Source organism: Dryobates pubescens, chromosome 16, assembly GCF_014839835.1.
Source record: "Dryobates pubescens isolate bDryPub1 chromosome 16, bDryPub1.pri, whole genome shotgun sequence".
NCBI lineage: Eukaryota > Metazoa > Chordata > Aves > Piciformes > Picidae > Dryobates > Dryobates pubescens.
The window spans coordinates 24,674,346-24,697,579 of record NC_071627.1 but is presented as its reverse complement, the minus strand read 5'-3'; the positions used below and the strand labels follow the sequence as shown (position 1 = coordinate 24,697,579).

Genomic DNA, 23,234 nt, shown 5'->3' with positions numbered 1-23,234 from the left:
CACCCCGCCTCGCTCTGCAGAAACCTACCACGAGCGGTTCCCCACAGAGCGTGGCACCAGGCTACGCAATCAGGATGGTGGAGCCACGGCAAATAATCAGTTTCTCCATGTGGTCGGCGTGGGAGAGCCGAGAGGCGCTCGGCCGCGCGGGAAGGGAGGCGGCAGCTCGCTCCTTCGGACGGAGGCAGCCCTGCCCCTGCAGGCGGGCCAGCGCTGACTTTGGCTCAGGAAGATGCAATGATTGATCAGCTAAAGGCAGGGTGAGGTTTCTCACTGTGTGCGCTTGGAAACACAGAAGGAGGCATTCTGAGAAAGGCTGCTTTCCAATTGAGCCTCCTCCTGTCTTCTCCTGCTCAGTGACTTGTGGACATTCCCACAGGGAATGCAGTCACGGAGAATTCTGGGCTGTACTCCATGAAGGAGGTTTAAAGAGACAGCAGCAGGTGTAGGCACATGAGAAGGGAGTGCAGGCCGTGGTGCACGCCAGCTCATGTTTCTTTTCAGATTTCTGGGGCAGAAGGATTTGTTTCTTCAGTCTGAAACAAGAGAGAAGCTTTCAAAGCGATTCCCCACCTCTGGGGGTTCAGGGCTGCTACGAGGCCGGGATTTGTTTTCGGCTGAATATGAAAGTGACAGGGAGTAATTGAAGCGTAAGGGAAACAAATTATTGGAGTGAATTAAACATGAAATCAAGGGAGGAAAGGTTTGGGGGTAACTAATTATTTAATTACTCCTCTTTGGAAGCTTGGTGCCTCCTCTGAGTGCCGGGAGAACAGAACAAACAAAAGGAGGCTGCAGTTAGCGTGGAGAAACTGCTTATTTTGAAGGCAACCTGACAAAAAAGTATTTTAGTCCTCAAAGTATCCACATAAGAAACCCCCCAGAGCAGCTAACAGTCACATATGAGCATTATGGAAAAGAATTTAACCCACTGGTTGGAAGTGAAATCGACTTGAAGACTAGCAATGGCTGCAAGGGTCCAGATTGGGTGGGGAAAAAACCCCAAGGAGTCTTTTGAATGGAGTTCTTCAAGGAAACAGAACCTGCCAGGTTTCAATTTCTGCTCTTGCTGAATGTCTGAGGCCCTAGAGAGTAAATTCTGGGTTCCATAAGTTCCATGTGACCGTTAGTTGTGTCAACCCATGCCCCATTTACCTAGGTCATCTTTAAGGTCAATGTCAGCATTGGTGGGATTGATAATGGCCTCCACCTCGAAGCCGGCTAAATTACTGATTTCACTGTGAATAAGGTTCAGCTGAAAAGAAAAGCATGAGGTGGGAAATAACAGGACAGCTGGGAAATCACAGAGAAGCTGCAGAAAAGTGAGCTTTGCAACACAGATGGAGACAGCATCACTGCAAACAAATATGCAAAACAAAAGGCAGGTCGTAAGGGAGGCTTATTAGCCAACAGGGATTTCAAACACAAGACTCAAACACTTCCCACTGCGGGGACCTGCCTCTACCTGCTAACAAGCTCTGCTCTGGCTTCATGCTCTTGGGGATCCTCAGCTGGGCATTACCAGAGGGTGTTTGCTTCTCCACACAGCACAGAGGAAGGACCCCTCGCCCTTTCCTAAGCCCCAGTTGCAGGAAGCGCTCAGCGCAGGAGGAAAGGTGCTGCTGCTCCTCCTTTGAGCCAGCAAACGTGAGCGAGTATCCTGGCCCCAGTGACTCCTCCATGCCGAGGCTGGACTGCTTCCTTCCCAGGGGGCCCCACATGCTGTGTGGCAGGCACTGCAGCTCGCCTTTGCACGGCTCTGCTGCCTCTGTGGGTGGCTGCCGACACACTAGAAGCAGGCACTGAGCTCTTGTTGCTTCTAGCCCTTATTTATTTGCTTTAATCCCTTTTGTCATCTCTGGCAACAGAGATTTTAACCCCACTTAGGAGCTCCCCTCATTAACACCTGGGTATCTCCATTTCTGTCTGAGCTGTGACAATAGCAGGAGGATTTCTCCTAGGGGAAAACTGTGGAAGTTGGCACAGATTAACCTCACATCTGCACTGTGTGAGCTTAAAAGAACAGAAAGAATTAGAGACATGTGAGAAAGTGCAGATTCCAACTTCCAGCAGCACATTGTGAGCAAGACTTGCAATTCATCATATAAATCATCGAGTCAATGGTAACAAACTGAGCCTGCCATGCCAGGCTAGTGAGGAGGCTCTCTGGGGAGTGCTCAGAGGTGCAGGAAGCTGACAGCCGGGGCTTTGTGGCACTGCTTTGGGAGGTCTCAGTTCACATGCACCAGGTTTATTACTGCTAAAACTTTAATCACTTCAGAGTGCAAAAAGCATTTACCAGGCCCCTTCCTATGGGGATGTGCATTATCTGCCCCATAAACGATGCCTCTGTCTACAGCATGCATTGAGAACGATGGCTTCAGCAGCTGATTGGGCAATATGGAGAGCAGCTATGAAAGAGGAGCTTCTCCCTGCTTTATGCAAGTCCTGAAGCCAGCTGCAACTAAGCCAGGCTTCCCTTCTAGTCCCAAGCCTGCTGGTTTCAGCCTATGAAGCCTAACACCCATGGCATGGCAACTGATCTTCTCAAGAACTGAGCTCTGTCTTTTGGTTTGTAATCCACCTTCTGTCAGCTCAGCTCTTCAAACCCTCTCCTTGTCTATGTGAGTTCACTAAGGGCCTCCAAGCCAATTCATGTTAGCAGCAGAGGTGACTGGGCCAGGTAAGGAGGCAAGGGTTCAAGTGATTTCCATCCTGCTGATGGGATGCCATGAACTGACCTTCCTTCTCTTTGGCAAAGCCTGCAATTGCATGTGTGGCTTGAGCAAGCCATGCTCCCTCCAAACAGGGTGACTCTGGTTAGAAACGAGTGGCATGCAGCTTTAGCTCTGGAATTTGCAATCAAATCTAAGCAAGCTTGCTTTCCAAACAGCTCCCAGGCCTCTCCTACTCTCCTACACGTGGGGGGTTATTCATACTTGAGTTTGAGTCTTGAGTTTGACTACAGGCAACTGCTGTTTAAAAGAACAAAAACCAACAAAACACCAAAAGTCAACTCAAATCAAACCAGAATGTTAAAAGGAACTTCATGAATTTTGAACTTAAAAAACCAACAACAGAACACATGCACACACCAGAAGGCTCTCTGTGGAGACTGGAGTATGTTTCCTAAGCACACTTTGTTCAGTTCACTGCTGACTCTCTTTGGGCCCTCATCTCTCAGCTGCAGGGTGGTTTGGTTTCACCCTTTAATCTCTGTGCCTGCTCATGTATGAGATTTACAGAGCAACCAGCTGGTAATTAAAGTTTCCATTTAACAGCAACAACAAATGCCTACAGAGCTGCCCATCACCACACCACGAGTGTGATGCTGCTGAGGTTTGCATTCCCTGGTCAGGGCACTGTTAGCTCTTGGATTGCCAAAAGCAAGGCAAAAGCCCCCAGGTTTTCCCACAGAATGAAACCCTTCCCTGAGGAACTGCTCAGTTTTGCTACCAAACAGTATGAAGCATGTAACAGACTGAGGGAGTGATCCCCTGAAGAGCCACTTACAGAAATAAACAGGCACAGGCTCCATGAGCAACAGAGAAGGGATGTCACTTTGGGTAACATTTAAATCAAATGGTAGGTAGAAGAAATGCAGATGGCACCCAGCACATCTGTGAGGATCTCCTGAGCCAAGCCTTGCACTTCCTCCCTCACACAACATTACCTTTAAGCTCTTGGAACTGTTGCTGGGACGAGTTCCACACAAAGAACTGAAGGTGCCTGCTGCAGACAACAAGCTGAGCCCTCTCTGAAAGAGCAAAGCCTAACGCCTGGCCTCAAGGTCTTACAGCTCTGCACCTGCTCCAGGAATGGTCTCAGGACACCACATCTCCACAGGGATGCCACTTGTGGGATGTGAAATCATTGCATATAAACCAGATCTTCATATTTAATTAGTGTAGCACTAATACACTTCCACAGGTATAACTGCAGGGTTCTTTGCCATTTCCTGACCTGCATTTCCTGCTGAAAGTCAGCAGTTTGCCTTACTGCACTAACAGGACTTGAAACAGCCAGCTTTGCAGCAGTCTCCTCTGTTTTCAGCAATTAAATCTGGAGGTATTTAAACTGGAAGAAGCTGGGTTTGGATTAGACATTAGGAAAAAATTCTTCCCCATGAGGGTGGTGAGGCACTGGAACAGGGAGGCTGTGGAGGCTCCAAGCCTGGAAGTGTTGAAAGCCAGGTTGGATGGGACCTCGAGCAACCTGGGCTAAGAGAAAGTATCCCTGCCCATAGCAGGGGGGTTGGAACTGGATGTTCTTTAAGGTCTCTTCCAACCCAAACCATGCTGTGATTCTATGGTATCAGAAGTATGGAGCCAAGACTTTTCCTGTTCAGCCCTGCTGAGTGCCACGACACTGCCAACAGGATTGTTTTCTTCCTTCCCTGCAGCTAGTAAATACTTCCTGAGCCAGCAGGCAGCGGTTTTGCAGACCACAGAGGCGTGCTGCAAAGGTGTTCAAGGATGTCCAGGAGGCTTGGAAGAGAATGATTGTTTGTTTGGGTGTTCTGGTTTCAGGCTTATTAAGAACACACAGAACATCCCAGTGTGCTGCAGAGTCAAGAAGCCATCAGAGGCCTGTGGTTCACAGGAACATTCTTACTTTTCAAATGGAAAAGCTCAACATGTTTCAACACAGCAGACTTTCCTACCATCCATGAAAGGAGTGTGTATCTCCACTTCATGAATGGGGAAGGCAGCAGAGGGAGAAGAGGAGATTCCCAGTGTCTCTGAAGCAGCTGAAAGCAGAAGCCAGGAGCCATGGCTTCCAGGCCTCTACCTGAACACTGTCCTCCCTGCCTCAGAGATCAGCAGATTTCTCCTGCCCTCAAAATGCTGTTTAAGGAGAGAGGCTCTGCTGAATGGAATGAGACCCTCCTCCAAAGAGGCAAACAGCTTCTGCCTCCAGACCCTCTTGGAAAACACAAGATCCCCAGGTCCAAGGGACTGAACTGCCCAGCACTGCTACTGAAGAACATCCCCTGCTCATTGTGTTTGTGATTACCAGGTGGGAGCTCTAACCAAGCTGATTTTTGTCCTGTTAACCATGAGGTCTCAACTTGGATAAAGCTTTAAAGAGTCATTATCTTTTTAAACAGCAATTGCCTGTAGAAATGGCTAAGGGCAGCACTGAGCTGCTCCAGAGTCACTGGAGTTTGACAGAGAGTTGTTATCGTTACTTTGCAAACTCCCAAAGCAAACAGCAATTACTGGAGCCTGCCACGTGTCACTTAAAGAAGGAACCAGCAGCACCAGCACCCAGGTGACAGTCTGCAGGCAGCAGCAGCCAGCCTGGCACACCCTGCAGCCTCCTGGCCTGACAAAACACACCTCAGGTTTAGGAGAGAGGAAACATTCAACTCCCACTGATCCCAGGATTTAAAGCTTTATCTTTGCCTTTTTTATCACAAGAAAATCCAAATGATTTGGATAGTTTTGAGGAGACCTTCTGGGGAATGGTCTGAAAATACACCCAGGAGCCAGCTAGCATCAGGTTTCCTGGGTTCTTTTAATGCTAAATAAAATCCTGTTGATCACTACAGGGCAAAGGGCTTTTTGCATTCTGAGCTTGCCACATTTTCAGCCTCAAAAGAATTCAGGCTGCTCTAAGTGTGCTGCTCTGGGGGCAAAACTATAACTGAGACATTCAGCTATTACCAGCTCAAAGAGGGGAAGAATTTCAGTGAACTCACACAGAGGATGATCTGGAAAATGCTTAACTTTGTTAGCCCCACCTCACTTTCCCCAGCTTCCTACAACTAACCATTCATGGCCTCTGCAGGCAGCTTCTCAGAGGGAATCAAAAGCAAACTACAAGCTGTGATAGCCACATCTCAGCAGCACCTTGTGCATCCTCTAACCCTCAGAAAGGAATCTGCTTCCTTTGGAATGTCCCCTCCCAGCAGACAAATGGGGGCTCCTTTTGCTGCTTCTAATTCTGTGCACTGTGTTACAAGTGAAGGCCAACTCTTGGCCTCCCTCATGGGCAGGGCTGACTGAGAGCAAAGCAGTGTGGGATGGACGTGTCACACAATGGAGCTTTGGAGGGGGCTGCATGCCAAGTGCATGAGAAAGCCAGCAAGTCCTCTTCCCAGTACAAGTTACTCACTGGAAAGCTCTACAGCAGGCACTGGCTTTGCTCATCACAGCTTAAGGCAGTCCTGGAGCTCATGGTTCTCTTCCACTGAGCCCAACAGCAGAGCCCCACTGCTTTGCTGGGTGACTTGCTGGAAGAGTGCTAGGGCTTAGCACAGGTTTCCTATGGTAACTGAAAGGAGTTCAGAAGCAGGTCCCCCAGTCTGACCTTGCTTCCTTGAAATAGGAATGCAGGTTATAAATTTGGAGTTCTAGTGTGTTCAAATATGTTCAAACCCACTCCCTTAGTGGCAGTCAAACAACAAACCCCCAGCCAAGCAGCAATCTAGCTCCAGCTCTAAAATGAAAGGTGGGGAACCAGGAATTTTGCACAAGAATTAACATTACTCTCATGCATGTTAAAGTGAGCAAAGAAACTGTGGCAGGATAAATGGAGACCAACCTCAGCATGAAATAACAATGACTCAGAGGAGATACATTCCACAATGGACAATGGCTCATCTCTTATGACTTACAGCACAATGATCTGATTACTGAATGACAGAAGAAAGATGCAGTTTTGCTTGACACAATTTGGTATCATGAGCTAAAGGCAGCTTGCAAGACAGGCCCAATTTCATTTAATGACTTGTCTCTGTAAGTGCAGCCTCTCTTTAAGCAGATCTGTAGCTGTATTCAACCACCACATGTCCCAGAGCATATTCACAGGGGGAAAAAAAGGATTGTTGACTTCTAGCTTTTGATAAAGGCATCATTCATTATGACATTAACTTGGGTCAATAACAGCAGAACAGAACAGGAACCCAGCAGAGCTCTGAAACAGGTTCTGATAAAAACCTGGGAATCCTTTACAGCAGCACAGCAAGTGGGCTGCTCCTTGGAAAAAGACATTGGATTCTTGGAATAATCTCATCTTTGGCAGAAGCTTAGCTGTAACCATTATGCTGTTCAGGAACAAGGAGACAGATTACAAGCACACAGCCTCTCCTTCTGTGTAAGTATTCAATTATGTAGCCATAGGAAGACTCACTTCTGCCTTTTTCCAAATGATCTGAAGGCTGTTTCAGAGAATTTCTTTGCTCACAAACTAGCATCATACACCTCCTGGAGTGCTGAGTGGGGAAATGTCCATTGTACCTAGGTGTCTTGGGGAGATGGGGCTGGTGGCAAAGGCTGTTCCCTAAGCAGCACTGAAAACCAGGTGTTGAGTTGTAAAAATGCAGGAGCATACCTTCTGGCCAAGGAACAGGCTTTTGGTGGACAGCACTGTGAAGCCATCTGCAGGAGTCCCTTCTGTTGTGCTGTCAGCACTGGCTGATTTGCTCACTTCTCCCTGTTTCTTCTTCCAAAAATACAGTGAATTAGTTAAGGCTGAAAGAAAAGCACTTCAATAACACTAAGATAGATGATGTGCCATAAATGCTCAGCAGGCCAGCACCAAGCCTGGTGTTTGGAGTTTGTCCTTCAGTCCAGCTAAAGGGACTGACCAGAGCTGAAGGCAGCAGGGCCTCAGCACCTGCCCTTCTCCAGCAGCCTTCCCTTGCCCTGCCAGCACAGAGTGCAGACCACACTCCTCTTCAGTTTTGCATGGGACATGGAAACAACCTCAGACTTGTAACAGCTCTCTAATGGCTTGTGTGGAACAAGACACTGTATCAGTTTGTATGTGTGGGCAGGCATTCATTCCCAGATAAAAACTGACTTGCCAGAGTGCAAATTTCCTCCCTCAGTGAAGGGAGCTGCTGCCAGGTTTCACAAACTTCTCCTTACAAAGATTGCTTTGAAATCTGCCTGTCCTTACAGCTGGTGCCAGAAGAAGTTTGCTTTCCACCTGCCTAGCAGGAGGAAACAGCCTGAGAATGTTTAACATCATCACCTTCCTTATCTCCAGTAAAAGCACAGGGGGAGGAGGAGATGCCCTCAGCCCCCCCCTTGAACTGAATGAAAATGCCAGGTTTCAGGGCTGAATCGATCTACTGAATGAAAGTAAGACTCAGGAGCGTGTTGAAAAGGATGTCTGATGAAGACAGGGAGTGACTGCTGTGGTTCCAAACCCAACCAGTGACAAAAGTCATTTCACATTCTCAGTAAAACTGTGGTTTCAGACAGGTATTTGGTGCCTCAGCAGTATCAGTGCTGAAGCTAAAGAGCACACCTGGAATACTGAGCAAGCCACTGCTCTGCTTTTGTCCCCTTCCCAAGTACAACAACTCGATCTGTGGCTGAGCAGCCAAAAGCACTTTGATGCTAGGAGTACATTTGTGCTCCCAGAAGCTGTAACCATGCTTTGCTTTGCACAAATGTCTTGAAAATTAGATTTTCATGGGTCCCATTTCAATTCCCCAGGAGTTTACTGTTAGCCAAATACCAATAGAGTAAGCAGACAATACAGTTTATTGTGTGGAAGAAAAACAGAACCCCACAACAGACTTCCTGCTTTTGTAATCAAGCAGGGGGAAAGAATTCCCCAGATTTAGGGAAATGATTAGTGCATGGGCACTAGAAGCACTGCCCTTGGAATGCCAGCTACTAGGTGTTCTAGGGGGAAAAGATGAAATTCAACAGCTTGAAAAACACAAGTGTGAAACAATCAGAAGAGTGACCAAGTAACCACCAGCAGGGACACCCAGGGTGGACACTGCAGCTTTGCCTAAGCCAGCACTGTCCATCTCCTGTGACACTGGTGTGCTTCTCCTCCTGCTTCCCCAACCTATTGCTTGACAGTAGTTGTTCTGTCACAAAACCCCCAAAAAAACCACCCCAATAAAGCAAAAAACAAACCACCAACAAAATAACCTCCCCCCCAAAAATATCCTTGGTCACATAAACTCATCAGGAAGATTCCCTACCCCACAACCTGAAACTGAAGAAAAAGGCATGAACGAAAGCTCAGCTCAGCTCAGCCTCAAAAGGTTGTTACTCTTAGCTTCCCAGCATGAGGGAGATCCCATTCTGGTCCTCTTCTTCCCCTTACCTCCACACCTCATTTTGAATGAGTTTAATTAATGATTAGGACTCAACCCCCCCCAAGTCTAAATATGGAAGAGTCCCATCTAAACCATAATAATAACAGAGGAGATCTGAGGGTCTGTACCTCAGCCAAACGAATTTCTGTGTGGCCACAATGCACTTTCTCTGCTGCTGCAGCAGACTCAGGTATCTGATCCAGTACAACTGCATCCTGCTTCAGGAGGAGGATTTCACACTCCCTGGATTTCACCAAGTAACTAAAATGAACCTTATACTAAGCTAGACCAAACCCAAACCCCTCTGAAAAACCTCCCAACAAACAACAGAAGAGTACAAGACTGGAGAGCAGGATCCTGACGTGCTGAGGACACGATTACAATGCAATGATTTGCGTTGGTTTTCTCCTGAACTTAAAACTGCCAAATGCTGCTTTAGTGTGACTTGACTTGTGACAAACACCCCAGATTCCCTCTTCCTTGCAGGCACACAGCAATACTTGAGCAAAGTCCAAGCAAAGTACCAGTAAGGCACAACTGGTAAAGCCCCCAAACACTCTGTTCTTCCCTCCTGTGCTGCCTCCAGCCTGTGCCCACCAAACAACTGTTTCATGCAGAGGATTTACAGCTTGGCTGTGCCCGTGCCACTGCTGAGGCTTTCCAGGCTTCCAGCTGCACTGGAGAGAGGGCAGCACTCCTCCTTCAGCATTTGCTTACAGTTCTACTGAAACCAGGATTGCTCCCAACACCCAGGACATCTCCCCCTGTGTGATGCTCCCTACAGCTGCTGCTCATGAGCCAGTTTGGGTTCAAAACAAGCAGAGGACTCTACCTTGGATTTCCTTGCCCCTTTCTTGCCTCCTGTTTTCTTTGATACAGTTTTTTTCTGTGATGGAGACTTTGCCTTCTTTGCTGGAGGTGGAGTGATGATGGCTTCCAGTTTTCCTTTTGATCCCCGCTTCTTCGCCAGGAGCTCTGGATGAATGTTGGGCAGGACTCCGCCGCTGGCTATGGTGACTCCTTTCAATAGCTAAGGGACAAAACAGCACCACCAACAGTGACTCCCCAGTGCACAGAGAGTGGCACTGACTGCAAACTCTGCTTATTGCCTTGAGTCTGAACTGCTTCTTGCGTGTTTCTCACCACACTGCCCTTGTGGAGGGGCACCAGAGGGATGGAAAGAAGCTGATCAGGCACTGCATTGTGACTATAAAGGCAGGGTGTATTCTTCCTGCACAAATGCTTCTCACTGTCAGCATCACTTGGGCTCACACAAGCCCTGTTTCTGTGCAGCCATGGAATGAAGACTGTTACCCAGCTACTGCAAAGGAGGACAGCCCCAGCCATAAGGCTTTGCAGAGACACCAAAGAAACTTCAACTGAAAAAACCTCTTAATGTGGCTGAAGAAAAGCAGATCATGGTTCCAAAGCGTGCAGTTCACCCAAGCCTTTACAAGCAGGAGTGAAATCCATCATGTTCCATACTAAAACTCACTTCAGCCCAATTTTTATACATCTGACTGGGTCTAATTCACTATTTGGGAGGATACAAATGGTGACATCAAAGTCCCTCAGGTACTCTCACCTCCTGATTTGTGCTTACTGCTCCCCAGCCACAGCTGAGTGAGGCTCCAAGCTTACAAAGGGATGGTGAATGGAAAGTATGATCAAATTTCAGACAAAGCCAAGAGGAGGTTGGTTTGGGGATATAATTTCCCCCCCCTGCTCCATCATGACACACAGGCTGGGAAAAGCAGCTTTTCAGGCACATTTTTGCAGCACCTCACACAAAGGTACATTAATCCCAGCCAGGGTCTCTGCCTGACACCACAGCACTAACAGTGGTGGCCAATTTCTTTTGGGCCAAGTTAAAGGCATCTTAAAACCTGCAAAGGACACAGACCTGCAAGAGTTCCAGAGCTCTTAATTCTGTGGTCACACAGACAGACTTCAATGGGAACAGGATAGGTCCCACTGAGCCCTTAAGCTCCGTAAGAGGGGAAACAAAACCAAACAGAACAAAGCACCCCCAAGATCTGCTCCATGTCTCTGTGGAGGTCTGACAACATCCCTCTCTACCAGAGATGGCTGTAACAAGGTGGCCAAATGCAGCGGTGCGTCTCTGCTGCATTCTAACCCATTTGAAGAGCCCTGGAAGATCCAATGGAGCTGAGTGCTGCAGTCAGTTACAAAGGCAGTGCCGGCGAGTGAACGGGCTGCTGCCTGGTGGGGTACTCAATAAGCTGAGGTCTTGAGTTACAATTCAGCTCTATGGAAAGACAATTTAAAAAGGCCTAAAGGAAATCCTGGGCCTCACACAGCGGAGTTTTTCCTTACCTGATTTAATTCTTCATCATTTGCTACGGCCAACAGGATGTGCCTAGGAGTGACTCGACCCTTCTTGTTGTCCCTTGCTGCATTTCCAGCCAGTTCCAGAATTTCCGCTGAGAAAAAAGCCAAAAAGCCTTTTAATGACACTGGGATCGTTAAGAGAAATCAATGTGCTACTCAGCAGCCAGCCAGAGAGAGCTCAACCAGGTCCTGCAAGTCCTAACTGCTGGAGAATGCCCTCAATAGATCCTGAGCTCTAAAGTGATCGTTTTCTTTTTGTGTCTAATCAGTGCTGGGTGAGTGCACCCTGGGAGTGCCGTGGTCTAAACTCTGTTTAGTTTCTGCCCTTTTGAAGCAGCTCCCTTAGATTCTTGACTTCTCAGCCTTCTTTTCAAGGCTGCTGTGTGTTCATCTCCTCAGATCCCTCTCCTATCAAGTGACAACAAATTAGATGTACAAATGCCGTGGGGTCTTTATCCCCTCAGACCTGTCATAGATGTGAGTTCTGGCTCCCATCACTTCTACTTTCCCCTGACTGGAAAAGACACTGTTGTCTGCTTCTCCTTTTTCACCCTGTGGAAGCATGTCAGCACACAGCCAAGCCAGGACACTGAAAGCACAAACTCTGCTGCTACGCTGACTTCAGGATTCCCCCCCCCCCCCACTTCTATTTGAAAAGAAGTTTCTGTCCAGACAAGGCAGCTGATGAATCATGTTTGTTTACTGCTAGTAGATTATCTCCTTCGAAGAAATTTCCAGTCCTGACAGAACATTTTAAACAGCCACACACACGATGGCTTTGATTTGGATCAGGAAAGATTAAGTGGCTCCCCTGCGAGGATCTGTGAAGCGAAAGGCCAGAGCGTTCCCTGCTAACGTCTCCCTGCTCCCCCCAACAAGCCCCAGGCAGAGAATGCAATTCATTACAAGAAGGCCTGGGGAATCATTAAAAGAAAGAAAAAAGTGACATAATGTGTTTATCTGCCTTGGCAATTCCCTGCCCTCGCTGTCTCCCTTACAGAGGAGCTTTCATCTCCCTCCCTGTACAGGCTGCCTTTCACTATTGCTTTTGGTCTATTTCCTTTTGCAAAGCTGCTAACATCTGGGGAAAGGGAAAATGAAAATAAACTGTCTTTTTTTGCACCTATTACTCACTAATCTATTCAAATGTAACAGCAGAATGGGGCATGAGACCGATTTCACCTTTAACAACTGACTGCGCCACGAAAGCTCTCCCCATCAGCTCGCTTTAGAGGCAAACAGAACTGAATTAGGACATTAATCCAGAAATGAAAAAGGCTCAAATCAAAGCCCACATGAGCACATACCTTCACCATAGCACATAGTAAATCTTGAGTAGTACTACAGGGCACAGACTATGGCTTTTCCTCAGACTGAATGTACATGATTCTCCAGTTCTTTTTCATCCCGAGTCCCGTAACAAGCTCGTGGGACGCTTACTGGAAACCTCCAGCTGCCTCTGGATGGGCCACAGTTAAACTTCAGAGAGGCCTTTGCTAGGCTTTCACCATTGCACAATTAACTTCATTATGAGGCGAGACAGAATCTTAAGTCTAAGCCCCCCAAAGCAACTCAACATTTCATGCTGACAACAACTGCTGTAACTTCTTTTTAACGAAGGATTAGCAGGGTAAGGTCAACCCCACTGTGCTCTCCACACCTCCAAGGAACTCCTTTAAGCTGGCACGACCCTTTTCACATCCTTGAAGGCCCAGTGCTCGGCCATGAGGTGCAGCTTCTTGTGACAGCAGGGCTGTTCTCACCTTCCAAGGGACAAGCTGTGCTCTCAGTGACACCCTGCACACCCCCACCCACCTCGGGAAGAGTCTGTGCTGCGGCGCTAACGCCACCGTCTTCACCTCTCCAGGTCAGGAGTTGTTTTGTTTGTGTCTCACTTTTTATTGCTGGCTGAAAAGCATGGCAAGGGTTTGCTGCCAACAGCAGATTCCTTTAGAGTTTGCCTCTGCTCCCCCTACCTCTGCTCCTTTACTGCATGGGGCAGTGCTGAACAGTCAGGCCGTGTTACTCTCTGCAACCCATCAGCCCAACTGTGCAGACAGCTCATTCTCTAACTAAAGAGTCTAAGAAAGTGTGATGCCTGTAAAGCACAGAGGAATGTTTTATTTGTTCCTCATAAAACTAAAATGTCTGCCTTGTACAGTGGAGAACTGTTCTTGTAAGTGCTAAGCCCTCTTCCTTGGACAGGAAACTCATTTTGAAATTACAGTTCTCTAATGGTCCTTTAGGGAAGCTGAGGTACCCCACTTCCTCTGCAGGAACAGAACGCTTTGCACTGCCAGTGGGGACCACAGAAGAGGAGCTTGGGGAGAGGGAGGGAGGGAGGAGGAGGAGGGCAGGGAAGGTGGAGTTTTTCTTCTGGCCTCTCCTCAGGTCTCCAATAATAACCAAACACACAAAGAGACCACAGCACAGAGAAGAGCAAAACATAGCTGTGTACAGAGTCTGGTCAAGGGAGGGCTCTCCCCTAGTTAAAAACAGCAGATGAGGAGGGGTTGGAGCTGAAGCCAACACAGATGACGGCGTTTGGATTTAGCACCGACCAACCTACTCCAAACCCAACAGCTCAGAGCCCGTAGAGATGCTAGAAATGAGGACTTTCTGGATCTGGGTGGGATCTGGACTGCTTGCCTGCATGTTGCTTGCAGCCAGCTTTACTCTGACAGTTGGTTTATGCAACATTAAAGATGTAAATGGTGTTTCCTCCAGGTTTGAAACTAGATGTAAATCCTACTCTCTCCATAAGAGAGCTGACTCAAACTTCCAGAATAATCACTCTGGATTTAGGTGTGGAACTGCAAATGGTAGCAGATGGGAAAAGGTACTTAAAATTGAGATTGGATCTGAGTCCCTAGGTCAGACCCACCTTTGGGAGTGCCACTCTACCTGGCTCAAAGGTCTGAGCCGGTGAAGAGTTCTGTTTCATTAAACTTCCAACGGTGGGGAAGGAACCAGACACACAAAGATCAACTCCTGCAACCGAAGAGGGTCAAGGGAGAAAGGTTTGTTTGGAAGCACCGAGGCAAAAGAGAGCCCTAAAAACTTCCATGACATCAGGATTCACTCAGCCTGTATTTATCCAGCCAGAAGACCAAAACAAGAACATTTCAGAAAAGGGAGGCCTCACAGAGAGGATGGAAGTTGCATAATGTCTATCCCATTCCTTTCAGATATTTACTCAAGGCATTTCCCCTCTAGAGAATAATTACACCACCACCACTCAGGCAAAAGGCAACTCTGAGGCATGCTTTGCACAACTGCTGCACACCCAAATCCCTGGGGGTTTTTAAATAAAAGAAAATATAGAAATTACTCAAGGTTATGAGCTGCTGAAGGTGTCATTTTTCAGTTATTACACGTTGAAATCTTAGCTTAATACTAGGGGATACTCTTTAGTTGCCCAAATAGCTTTTTCTGGGCTCTTAAACCATTTCAAACAAAATAACCCAAACCCATGTATGCAATTAGGAAAAGAAGAATGAAGAAGGGGAGCCATGTCAGTGTGGGCTATACTCAGGGATGGCCAGCTGTTATGTAGCAGGCAAGGGGATGGCTGCCTCCAGTTTGACTATAGCATGAACATCAATTTCATTTCAAAGAGCTGTGAGAGGTATTCTTCTTCTTTTCAGTTCTCTTTAAAGTAAATGGTTCAAGTGAGACATGAATTTCACAGCATCGTAGAATGGTTTGAGTTGGAAGGGACCCTGGAAGTTCCAGAAGTCATTTTCTCTTCCAAATTAGCCTAAATACAGTTCTCATTCACAGCAAATGAAAAACTCTTCTGCAAGGTTTAGCAGGGGGCAGAGGGAGAAGGGGAGTGAAAGCTGAGCCTGAGCACGTGCCCAGTGCTGCACCCAGGAGCGGTAGCCTGAGCCTGTGCCCAGTGCTGCACCCAGGAGCGGTGGCCTGAGCACGTGCCCAGTGCTGCACCCAGGAGCGGTGGCTTGCTGCCTGCTGAGGTTGTTAAAAGTTCAGTTAAATATTTTTGAAGGGGAAAGGAAAAGAGGTTTCCTATCTCTGTACTGAGGCCCCAGATAAGACCACAGGAAAAGCTGTTCTGAAGGCACTTCCTACTCAAACACAACCAAAAAGTGTCAGAAGTCTGCACAGAAACCTCGCCTGGAAGCCAGCTTTCAGGGCGAGTTCCTCATCCTTCACCTGCGGAGGCTCTGCTCCTTGGTCGCCTCTCGGACATCCCGCTAAGCTCCCAACTCCATTATCCGCTGTCTCACAGTGGCACTGCTCTGCCTCAAGCAGCATTGCTCTGGCATTTCACCACACTCACAAATGTTGGAGCAAGAGCTCAACACAAGGGTCAAAGGAAACAAGTTGCTGCTGGACCCAGACAAAGCAGGCACCGCAGGAACTGCGGCCCTGCAAACTGAAGTGTGCTGCCTTCTCCCGCTCTTGCAGGGTCCTCCAGTTCATTTCCCTTACCTTTCAAACAAAGCATTACTGGTCATTATGGAATGGAATGCCTAAATGACAAGGCCTTTGGTTTATCAAGCACTCCAGGCAATAATCCTTTCAGAATGTAACTGCTCAGCTCAGCCTGCTCTGAGTTCATCCCCAAACGTTTTCCCTTTTTGTTTTGGGGGGTGTTTTTACATCTCAAGCTAACCCACTGCTGCTGCATTCAATCCCTTTGTCCCCCTTCTCTTCAGGGAGATGAAATCATAGCTTTGAAAATTAAACTCTTAACAACTACCAGGTGATGTGTTGATACAAGGCCAGTTTCTGAACACCAAGTTCCTCCAGGAACAGGTCAGGGGTTTCCAAGCGTCCTGAAGCCTCTCCTCAAACCAGAAAATTGAGGAGGACACCCAGGAATCAAAGCAGCTGAATGTTGATACAATTCCACCGAGAATTAGGCATTTGCTACAAAGCCAACGAGGTGACAAGGAGTCTGTTTATTGTACACCAAGTTCATCAGCCTTCCATCAGCGTTTTATTGACTTCAGAATCATTTTCCATAATTCCAGAAGGTTTTAACCCATCAACCCCAATCAGGCAAGATGGTTAAAGAGTTTCCTGCATTCTTCTCTCTGTGTATTCCACCCAATCCCCCTGGAATCTGCAGTCGCAGGGGCAAAGGTAGAATCATTTAACAACGCTCTCCCCTCTCCTGCGTTCCAATAAGCCAGTTCTCAGCCTCCGTTCACAGTCATGGAAATTTGATGCACTGAAAAATCAATTAGAGGAATTTTACTGCTCTGAACAAGCCCTGATGAAACCTCAGCTCTCAGCAGGGCAATCCCTCTCTTAGGATGTGATAAAAAACCCCAAACCCTTCAGTCTTTAGTGTCTGAGCTGTACCAAAACTAGGCCCCTTAAAGAAGGAACTATTAACTTTGCCAAGGCATTGGAAGTTTGTGTTGCTGGGAGGTGGATGACAGACTGCTGCTTACATAAAGCCCAAGTTCAGGCCACAAAAGCCACTTCCACTTAGAGCTGCTCTGACTCACAGTGCTTTCCAGCTCTTTTCTGTACTTTAATACTAAAGAAAAAGAAGTTAAAAAAGAGAGCAAATGCTGGTGAGGTTCAGTGTTATTTAACTCCCCATTTGTTGTTTAATGGCTTGCTTTACTGCTGCTCTGCAGACCCGGGAGAGCTCACTTGTCAGGCACAGCTCAAAGTGAAGCTCATCCCAAATATTACTTACAGCAACAGTCACACCCCAAGAGATAGCCTCTTTCTTCTCCAAGAATTCTGATCTAACTCAGGGGAACCTTTCTTCTCTTTCTTTTTCTCCCTCCACCCAGCAGCTCTCACTTTCTGCTCCTCCTAACCCTTTATGTGTGTTTTAGAAATGTCCTCGAAGGTGATGAATCTGACTGCTGCTAGAAGGTGCTTGATCAACTGCAGCATGGATGCTTTGCTCTGGCTGTTAACAGGCCACAGGAGACTACTCAAGACTTGGGCCCACCTTAGTCTTTGACTTTTGCAGGCACGTGTTTGGCACTTTCAAACATCAGAGAAGTCAAGTGGCAGATTCAGTGAACAATAATAATGTCATGACCAGAAAAGGAGAGGATTTAATATTGACATTTTGGCTTTTACTGCAGTGACTCCAAAGCCTGGGCTTGAAGGAGGACAAGGGTACATGTTTCAAAGGGGGGCTAGTCATGCCCCTACAAAGAGGGGCAAGACACACAAGCCTGTGCTAAAGGCTTTACTAAACAATGCCCAAAGCTGATGCAATCCATAGATGCTGTGCTCTCATTCTTGCACAGTGCTTATTTCAGCATCATCTGGCAGCTGGTGTAAATGGTTTTATTAGAGACTGGCACTGAGGAAAATATTATGACTCATTAAACTGCTGTTGTCTCAGAGTCTTTCCCCCACATCAGGTCTTTTTGTATCAAGACAGCAATGGAAACCACAACACATACAAGTATCTATCAACACACACAAGTGGTATTGTTTGGAAGACAAATATTTAGAGGTATTTCCCCCCTGTTACTTCACAGAGGCAGTTCAGCAGTGACTACAGAGCATGGTCAATGTTGGTTTTGGGGAAAACCAATCACAGAGGCAGTTCAGCAGTGACTACAGAGCATGGTCAACATTGGTTTTGGGGAAAACCAATCACAGAGGCAGTTCAGCAGTGACTACAGAGCATGGCCAACGTTGGTTTTGGGGAAAACCAATCTAAGTCTTGAGAACAAGCAGGTGAAAAAAAAAAAAAATCTACTGCTTGGGGTGTTGTGTGGTAGGTGACTGTGAATACCAAAGGAGGTGAACTCCTCCTTTCTATGCATTTGAAGCAGACTGATTCCTGCATTTAAAGTTCAGGAAGAGAGTTGGTCATTCTGTTAGGAACAATGCAAAGCTTTCTGTCTAAAGAGGCACTTCTCACAAGCATGGCACCGTTAAACTCAGACACTCTGACTTCTGCTAAGAGCTTGACACAGGTCTGACACAGAGGGGAGTGTTACAAAGGAGCTCTGCTAGACTGATACTTCCCAAAGGTCTCTGCTTCTGAGGCTCTTGTCGTAATTTAGGTCCAGCATTAATCCATATTAAAAAGCACACTGGATCTGAAGAGGTAGTTTCATGCTTGCTCGAGTAAGGCACAGGTCCTACAAGCCCCTAGCTTGTTTTAAACCTCTTCTGGGACATAGTTTGTGGCACCATAATAGGGATTAGCCTTTCTAAAGCTGCTTGTTTAAACAGAAGAAGTTACCCTGGTAGTGAATGAGTGCTTCAACCCTATCAAAAAGATACTGTCAATTAATTCCCTTCTTAAATTTCATTGCTCCCTAAGGACCAGTATTTATGATAGTCTCAGAATGCCTGGAACTCAAATCTCTTAACCTAATGCTTTTTTACTGCAGCCCTCTGGGCTCCCCTCTGCTTGTCCACCTCTGCAGGACGGGGCAAACCGCTGCTTTCCTTGGTGACCCTGTAACAATTCTCAGCAGCCAGCAGCACACAAGAGGTGAACAGCAGTTCAAGCTGATCAGCTTGCACGTTGGAAAGGGAGCACCTGAAGGGAGCAGTTCACCTCACTGCACTCAGGAACCACTTTTATTTTGCAGCCAATCAGCAGCTGGCTTCAGAAAGTTTTTCCACATCGAAAATTAATTAAGGTGAAAACACAACAAACTGAGCTCCAGTCTATGAACCTCCATGAGGGGAGTCTGGTGACATCAGAGAGCCTGAGAACAAAAGCTCAGGTGAGCACCAGCCAGCCTCAGCTGTAATTCTAAGCCTGGGATGCCAAAGGTGCTCCTTCTGCATTCTAACCAAAGGCATGATCAACAGTATACACTGGCAGTAAAAACCCACTCGAGGGGGGGGAAATCTAATGGCAAAAGCAGACATCTCACATTTTCTCCTCCCTCACTTCAGTATGTACAGGACAAATATAAATCAAAGTCTCATTTCTTCTGTACTCCAGTTCTCCTGCTGTTTTATAAACTTCTCCCTCTCCTCATTTGCTGTGACGTTTTGGCAATTGAAAGTTATTTACAGTGCAGGGAAGCCGATGGGGGGCAGGGGAGCAGAAATGACTTGCAGGCCTGCTTCGTGCTGCCTTGTAACATGCTCCAGAGAGTTCTGCTCTTGAAGGGCAAAGAAACAGCTCTTTCTGCTTGGGAGAAAGCTTGGAGTAAACTCTAACCTGTGCAAGCTATACATCTGAAGGGAATATAGCTGATTGCATGTATGGCTGGACCACTCCTGGCAAGTACAAACCATGCAGCTTCATCTGACTGGCCACAATGTCCCAAGCGATGCCTGCGGTCCTGACTAACTTAGTTGTTTTGGGTTTTATTTGACACAAACTGACACTGACACACAAGTTTGCAGAGAAAAATAAAGAGTAGGTTGTGGTTGTCTGAAGTACAGGCTGAGGAAGATAAATAGTCAATGGGCCATTGTAAACCAAGTGCCACAATAAGGAAAGAACACAAAAGGAATTACTAACACTGAACTTTTCACCAACTTGAAGAGCTTGATAGTGCTCAAAATCAGTTCTGCAGCATAAGCAGAAAGTAATCAAATACTCTGTTCCCTGCAAGACAGGCAACACTGCACCAACTGCTACTGTGAAGAAGAAACCAGAACCACAAATTATAGCCCTTCAGCATCCACACTATTCCTCAGAGTAAAGAAAGGAAATGTATCTGCTTGCTGCAGTACCTGTAAAGCTCAAAGGTACTCCCTGAAAGCTCACCCAGGAACACACACTTGGATCCTATTTCCAGGTCATTTCCTGAGATGAAAAGCAGGAAAGAATCAGCAGGTGGCACACTTAAGAAACCACCCTACATGCACTGGGTGTGCTGATCAGGGCATTGCTGCGTGGTATCACTTGTAGGTAACAAGAACCTTTAGTGAGTAAGTAAGAGAAGGAGAACGCTCACTGTGCAACCTGCTCATGTGTCGAGTGTATTGAAATGGAAGATATGGGAAACCACTTTATTAGCTGAAGACCAGAATTCAATTTGGATATCTAATAATACAGAGAATTTATTACTATTAAAGTTATTACAACAGACAACACAGGGAAGATGTACTCCAGCCCCCGTGGAAGTTGTCAGAAGGCAAGAGACTGAAAAGGACATAGCAAGGACATGGTTTTTAGTTTGCAGCAGCTGAAGCAGGCAGACTAAGTCCTGTGTGCTCAGACAGTGCCTTCTCCTGCTAGAGCTGAACTCTGTGTACATGCACTAACACAAGAGTACAAGAACAGCAGCAATATGGTTTGAAAAAGCACTTTGTCAGGCACAGACTGAAGAAGGCTAACATGACATATAGAATAGAATAAACCAGGTTGGAAGAGACCTTCAAGATCATCACGTCCAACCCATCAACCAATCCAACACCACCTAAACAACTAACCCACGGCACCAAGCACCCCATCAAGTCTCCTCCTGAGCACCTCCAATGATGGTGACTCTACCACCTCCCCAGGCAGCCCATTCCAATGGGCAATCACTCTCTCTGTATAGAACTTCTTCCTGACATCCAGCCTAAACCTCCCCTGGCACAGCCTGAGACTGTGTCCTCTTGTTCTGGTGCTGGCTGCCTGGGAATCTAGCCCACACAATGGCAAGAAATTACAGGATGTGCCTTTTCCCTTCACACACATGAGAACAGGAAGTCACCTTCAAAGCACAAAGCGGCTAAAGCCAAAGCCGTGGATGGACCCAGAGCAGAACTCCAAGCCTGAACAGCTGGAAGCATTACTTGACTTCAAATCTCAGCCTGAAGGAGATCTGAGCACATCGTGGGCTAATTCCAGCCTTACGTCAGAGCTGAACTTCAGCAAAGGTCAGCAAACCCTAGCACCTCATCTCCTGAAGGACTCCAGGCAGTGCTGAGCTCTGCACACACAGGAACTGCTTTTCAGCTCTGAGCAGGTTCCTCTCTCTTAGGTCACGTCTCTGTCATTTCCCCTCCCAGCCTTTTCCGAAGCTGTTCTCTCCTACAAGTGCTTTTGATATTTGATGCTGTCCCTCTCCTTCCTGCATGCACAGGGCTGCTTTTTGATTTAGCCAATTTATTAGCATGCCACTTCACATGCTCTCCTTCCTATTATGTCATGTTCCTGCTTTTACTTTGAAATGGCTGAAATGCTTTGATTTAGTCTCAGATCATATGCTGGCAATGAGCATCTTTAAAACTCTCCCGGAGAGAACTCAGGCTCTCTCTGGTTTTGTGAAGCAATAACTGCAAAGAAGTGAAAAAAAAAGCCCCCAAATCTCCATGCATCCCATTCCAAGGGAGTGTTCCTGAGCTACACTGAAGAACAGGAATTATCTGAAGTGCAGAAAACATACTGAGCATTAAAGGCTAAAAAAAATGACACCAATAGAGAGTGTGAAAAAACTCACAGGAAGGGGAAAAGAAAGAATCCCTCCAGACTGAAGCAGTCATGAAGCTACTGCCAAGCCAGGAGGGAAAGACAAGTATTTGTGCTTTTGAGATGCATCTCTGTACCAGAAGGAAGGCAAACCTTGGTGCAGGATACTAGTTGAAAGTAAACCAGACATAGCTTCAAAATATTTAAAGGAAGAAAAAAAATAGGAAGCCACTTTCCCCCTTAATTCTCCTTTTCCTCTCCTTTTTTCTTCTTCCTGAAGAAGCAATGTGGAAAACTTTATTTTGTTCTTAACCTTTTTTTGTTGTTAATATCCTCAGACACTTTCCCAGGATGCAAAGCAGTTAAAGAAACACCTTTATTTCCCCAGCCTATTCTCAGCTGCCTAAACCATCAGTGCCTCAGTAAACACTTCCAATCAGTTACCCATAACATGTGCTGCTCATTAGCAGTGCCTTAAGCTCACCTGTATTGTTCCCTGCCTTTAACAGGGCACATTCAAAGCACCCTGCACCCTAAGAAGCATTTTATTTGAGCTGTTATTGCTGTAAGCAGGAACCCAGCTGAAGGAAATGTTAATTTTAAGGCCAGCTAGGAAGTTTAAAAGCACTCTTTGAAGGAAAAGGCTTGACTACAGAAAACTGCAAACATGAACAAAGTGTGTTGGGGAGGGGGAAGACAAGGATATTTGATGACTGACAAAATTCTATCAAGGAGTATGGATCCCTCACAACACCCAGGCACTCCAGGAGTTATTCTCTAGTGTTACCAACCTTCCTCTTTAGAGGAAGCAGCAGCCTCCCAGGGAAAAAAGAAATCCCAATCAGCCTGTTTCTGCTCTTCCAGGTCAATACCCACTATAAGGTGTATCCAAAATTCTTAAGAGTTGGGTCAGTTTGGTTTCAAGTGAAAGCACACACTTTGCTGCTTAGTGCTTGTCAAGGAGGGAGTGAAGTGTTTCTGTTCCTCAGAGCACAGCACGTAGCTTAAAGACAACTGTCCCTTGAACGTGCTGCAGCCAGAACTGCCACAAGCAGAGGCACTGCCCTGAGAAATGAGCTCCAGCTCAAGCTTTTTCCTAGTCATGCTAACAGAATCTGCTTCCAAAGAGTAACCCATCTAGCACTTGTGCTTTCTGCTGGATCCCCAGCTTACAGCCACATGCTGTGAGTCAGTCTGGCCACACGAACGTGACTGAACTGAGGGTTTATTTGGATGCACTTCTCACAAGTTATTCTCCTGTTAAGCAAAGCAATCCTGCAATGAGCCCACATGTTGCTGCTCCTACAGCTGGGCTTAATTTTCTGTTTGAAGACTACTTTTGCAATGTTTGTGAGGTAAATTTACAACACTTCAAGTCTCATTTGAGAGAGCTGCTCTGTAAAGATCTTTACTTGCACATCTGATTGTGTATGACTTTAGGCAAAGAATTTTCTTCCTTTGAGGCTTCTTACTAAATGG

The 23,234-nt window shown here is 46.7% G+C and overlaps 1 protein-coding gene across 7 annotated transcripts in view; it reads right to left on the bottom strand.

The window, feature by feature from the left end:
* Positions 1-23,234, bottom strand: part of LOC104309640 (core histone macro-H2A.1) — a 44,558-nt gene that overhangs the window by 11,907 nt on the left and 9,417 nt on the right. For 3 of the 7 annotated variants that reach the window (XR_008462648.1, XR_008462649.1, XM_054168712.1), the window contains exons 3-6: positions 11,411-11,517; positions 9,906-10,103; positions 7,339-7,449; positions 1,156-1,255 (exon numbers count right to left, since the gene is read on the bottom strand). Coding sequence is in view for 4 of the 7 variants with exons in the window: in XM_054168712.1 (XP_054024687.1) it covers positions 1,156-1,255; positions 7,339-7,449; positions 9,906-10,103; positions 11,411-11,517 (516 nt within the window). In the remaining 3 variants the exon portion in view is untranslated. The remainder of the gene's footprint in view (positions 1-1,155; positions 1,256-7,338; positions 7,450-9,905; positions 10,104-11,410; positions 11,518-23,234) is intronic. The other 4 variants (XR_008462647.1, XM_054168714.1, XM_054168713.1 and 1 more) reach the window with 3 other exon arrangements.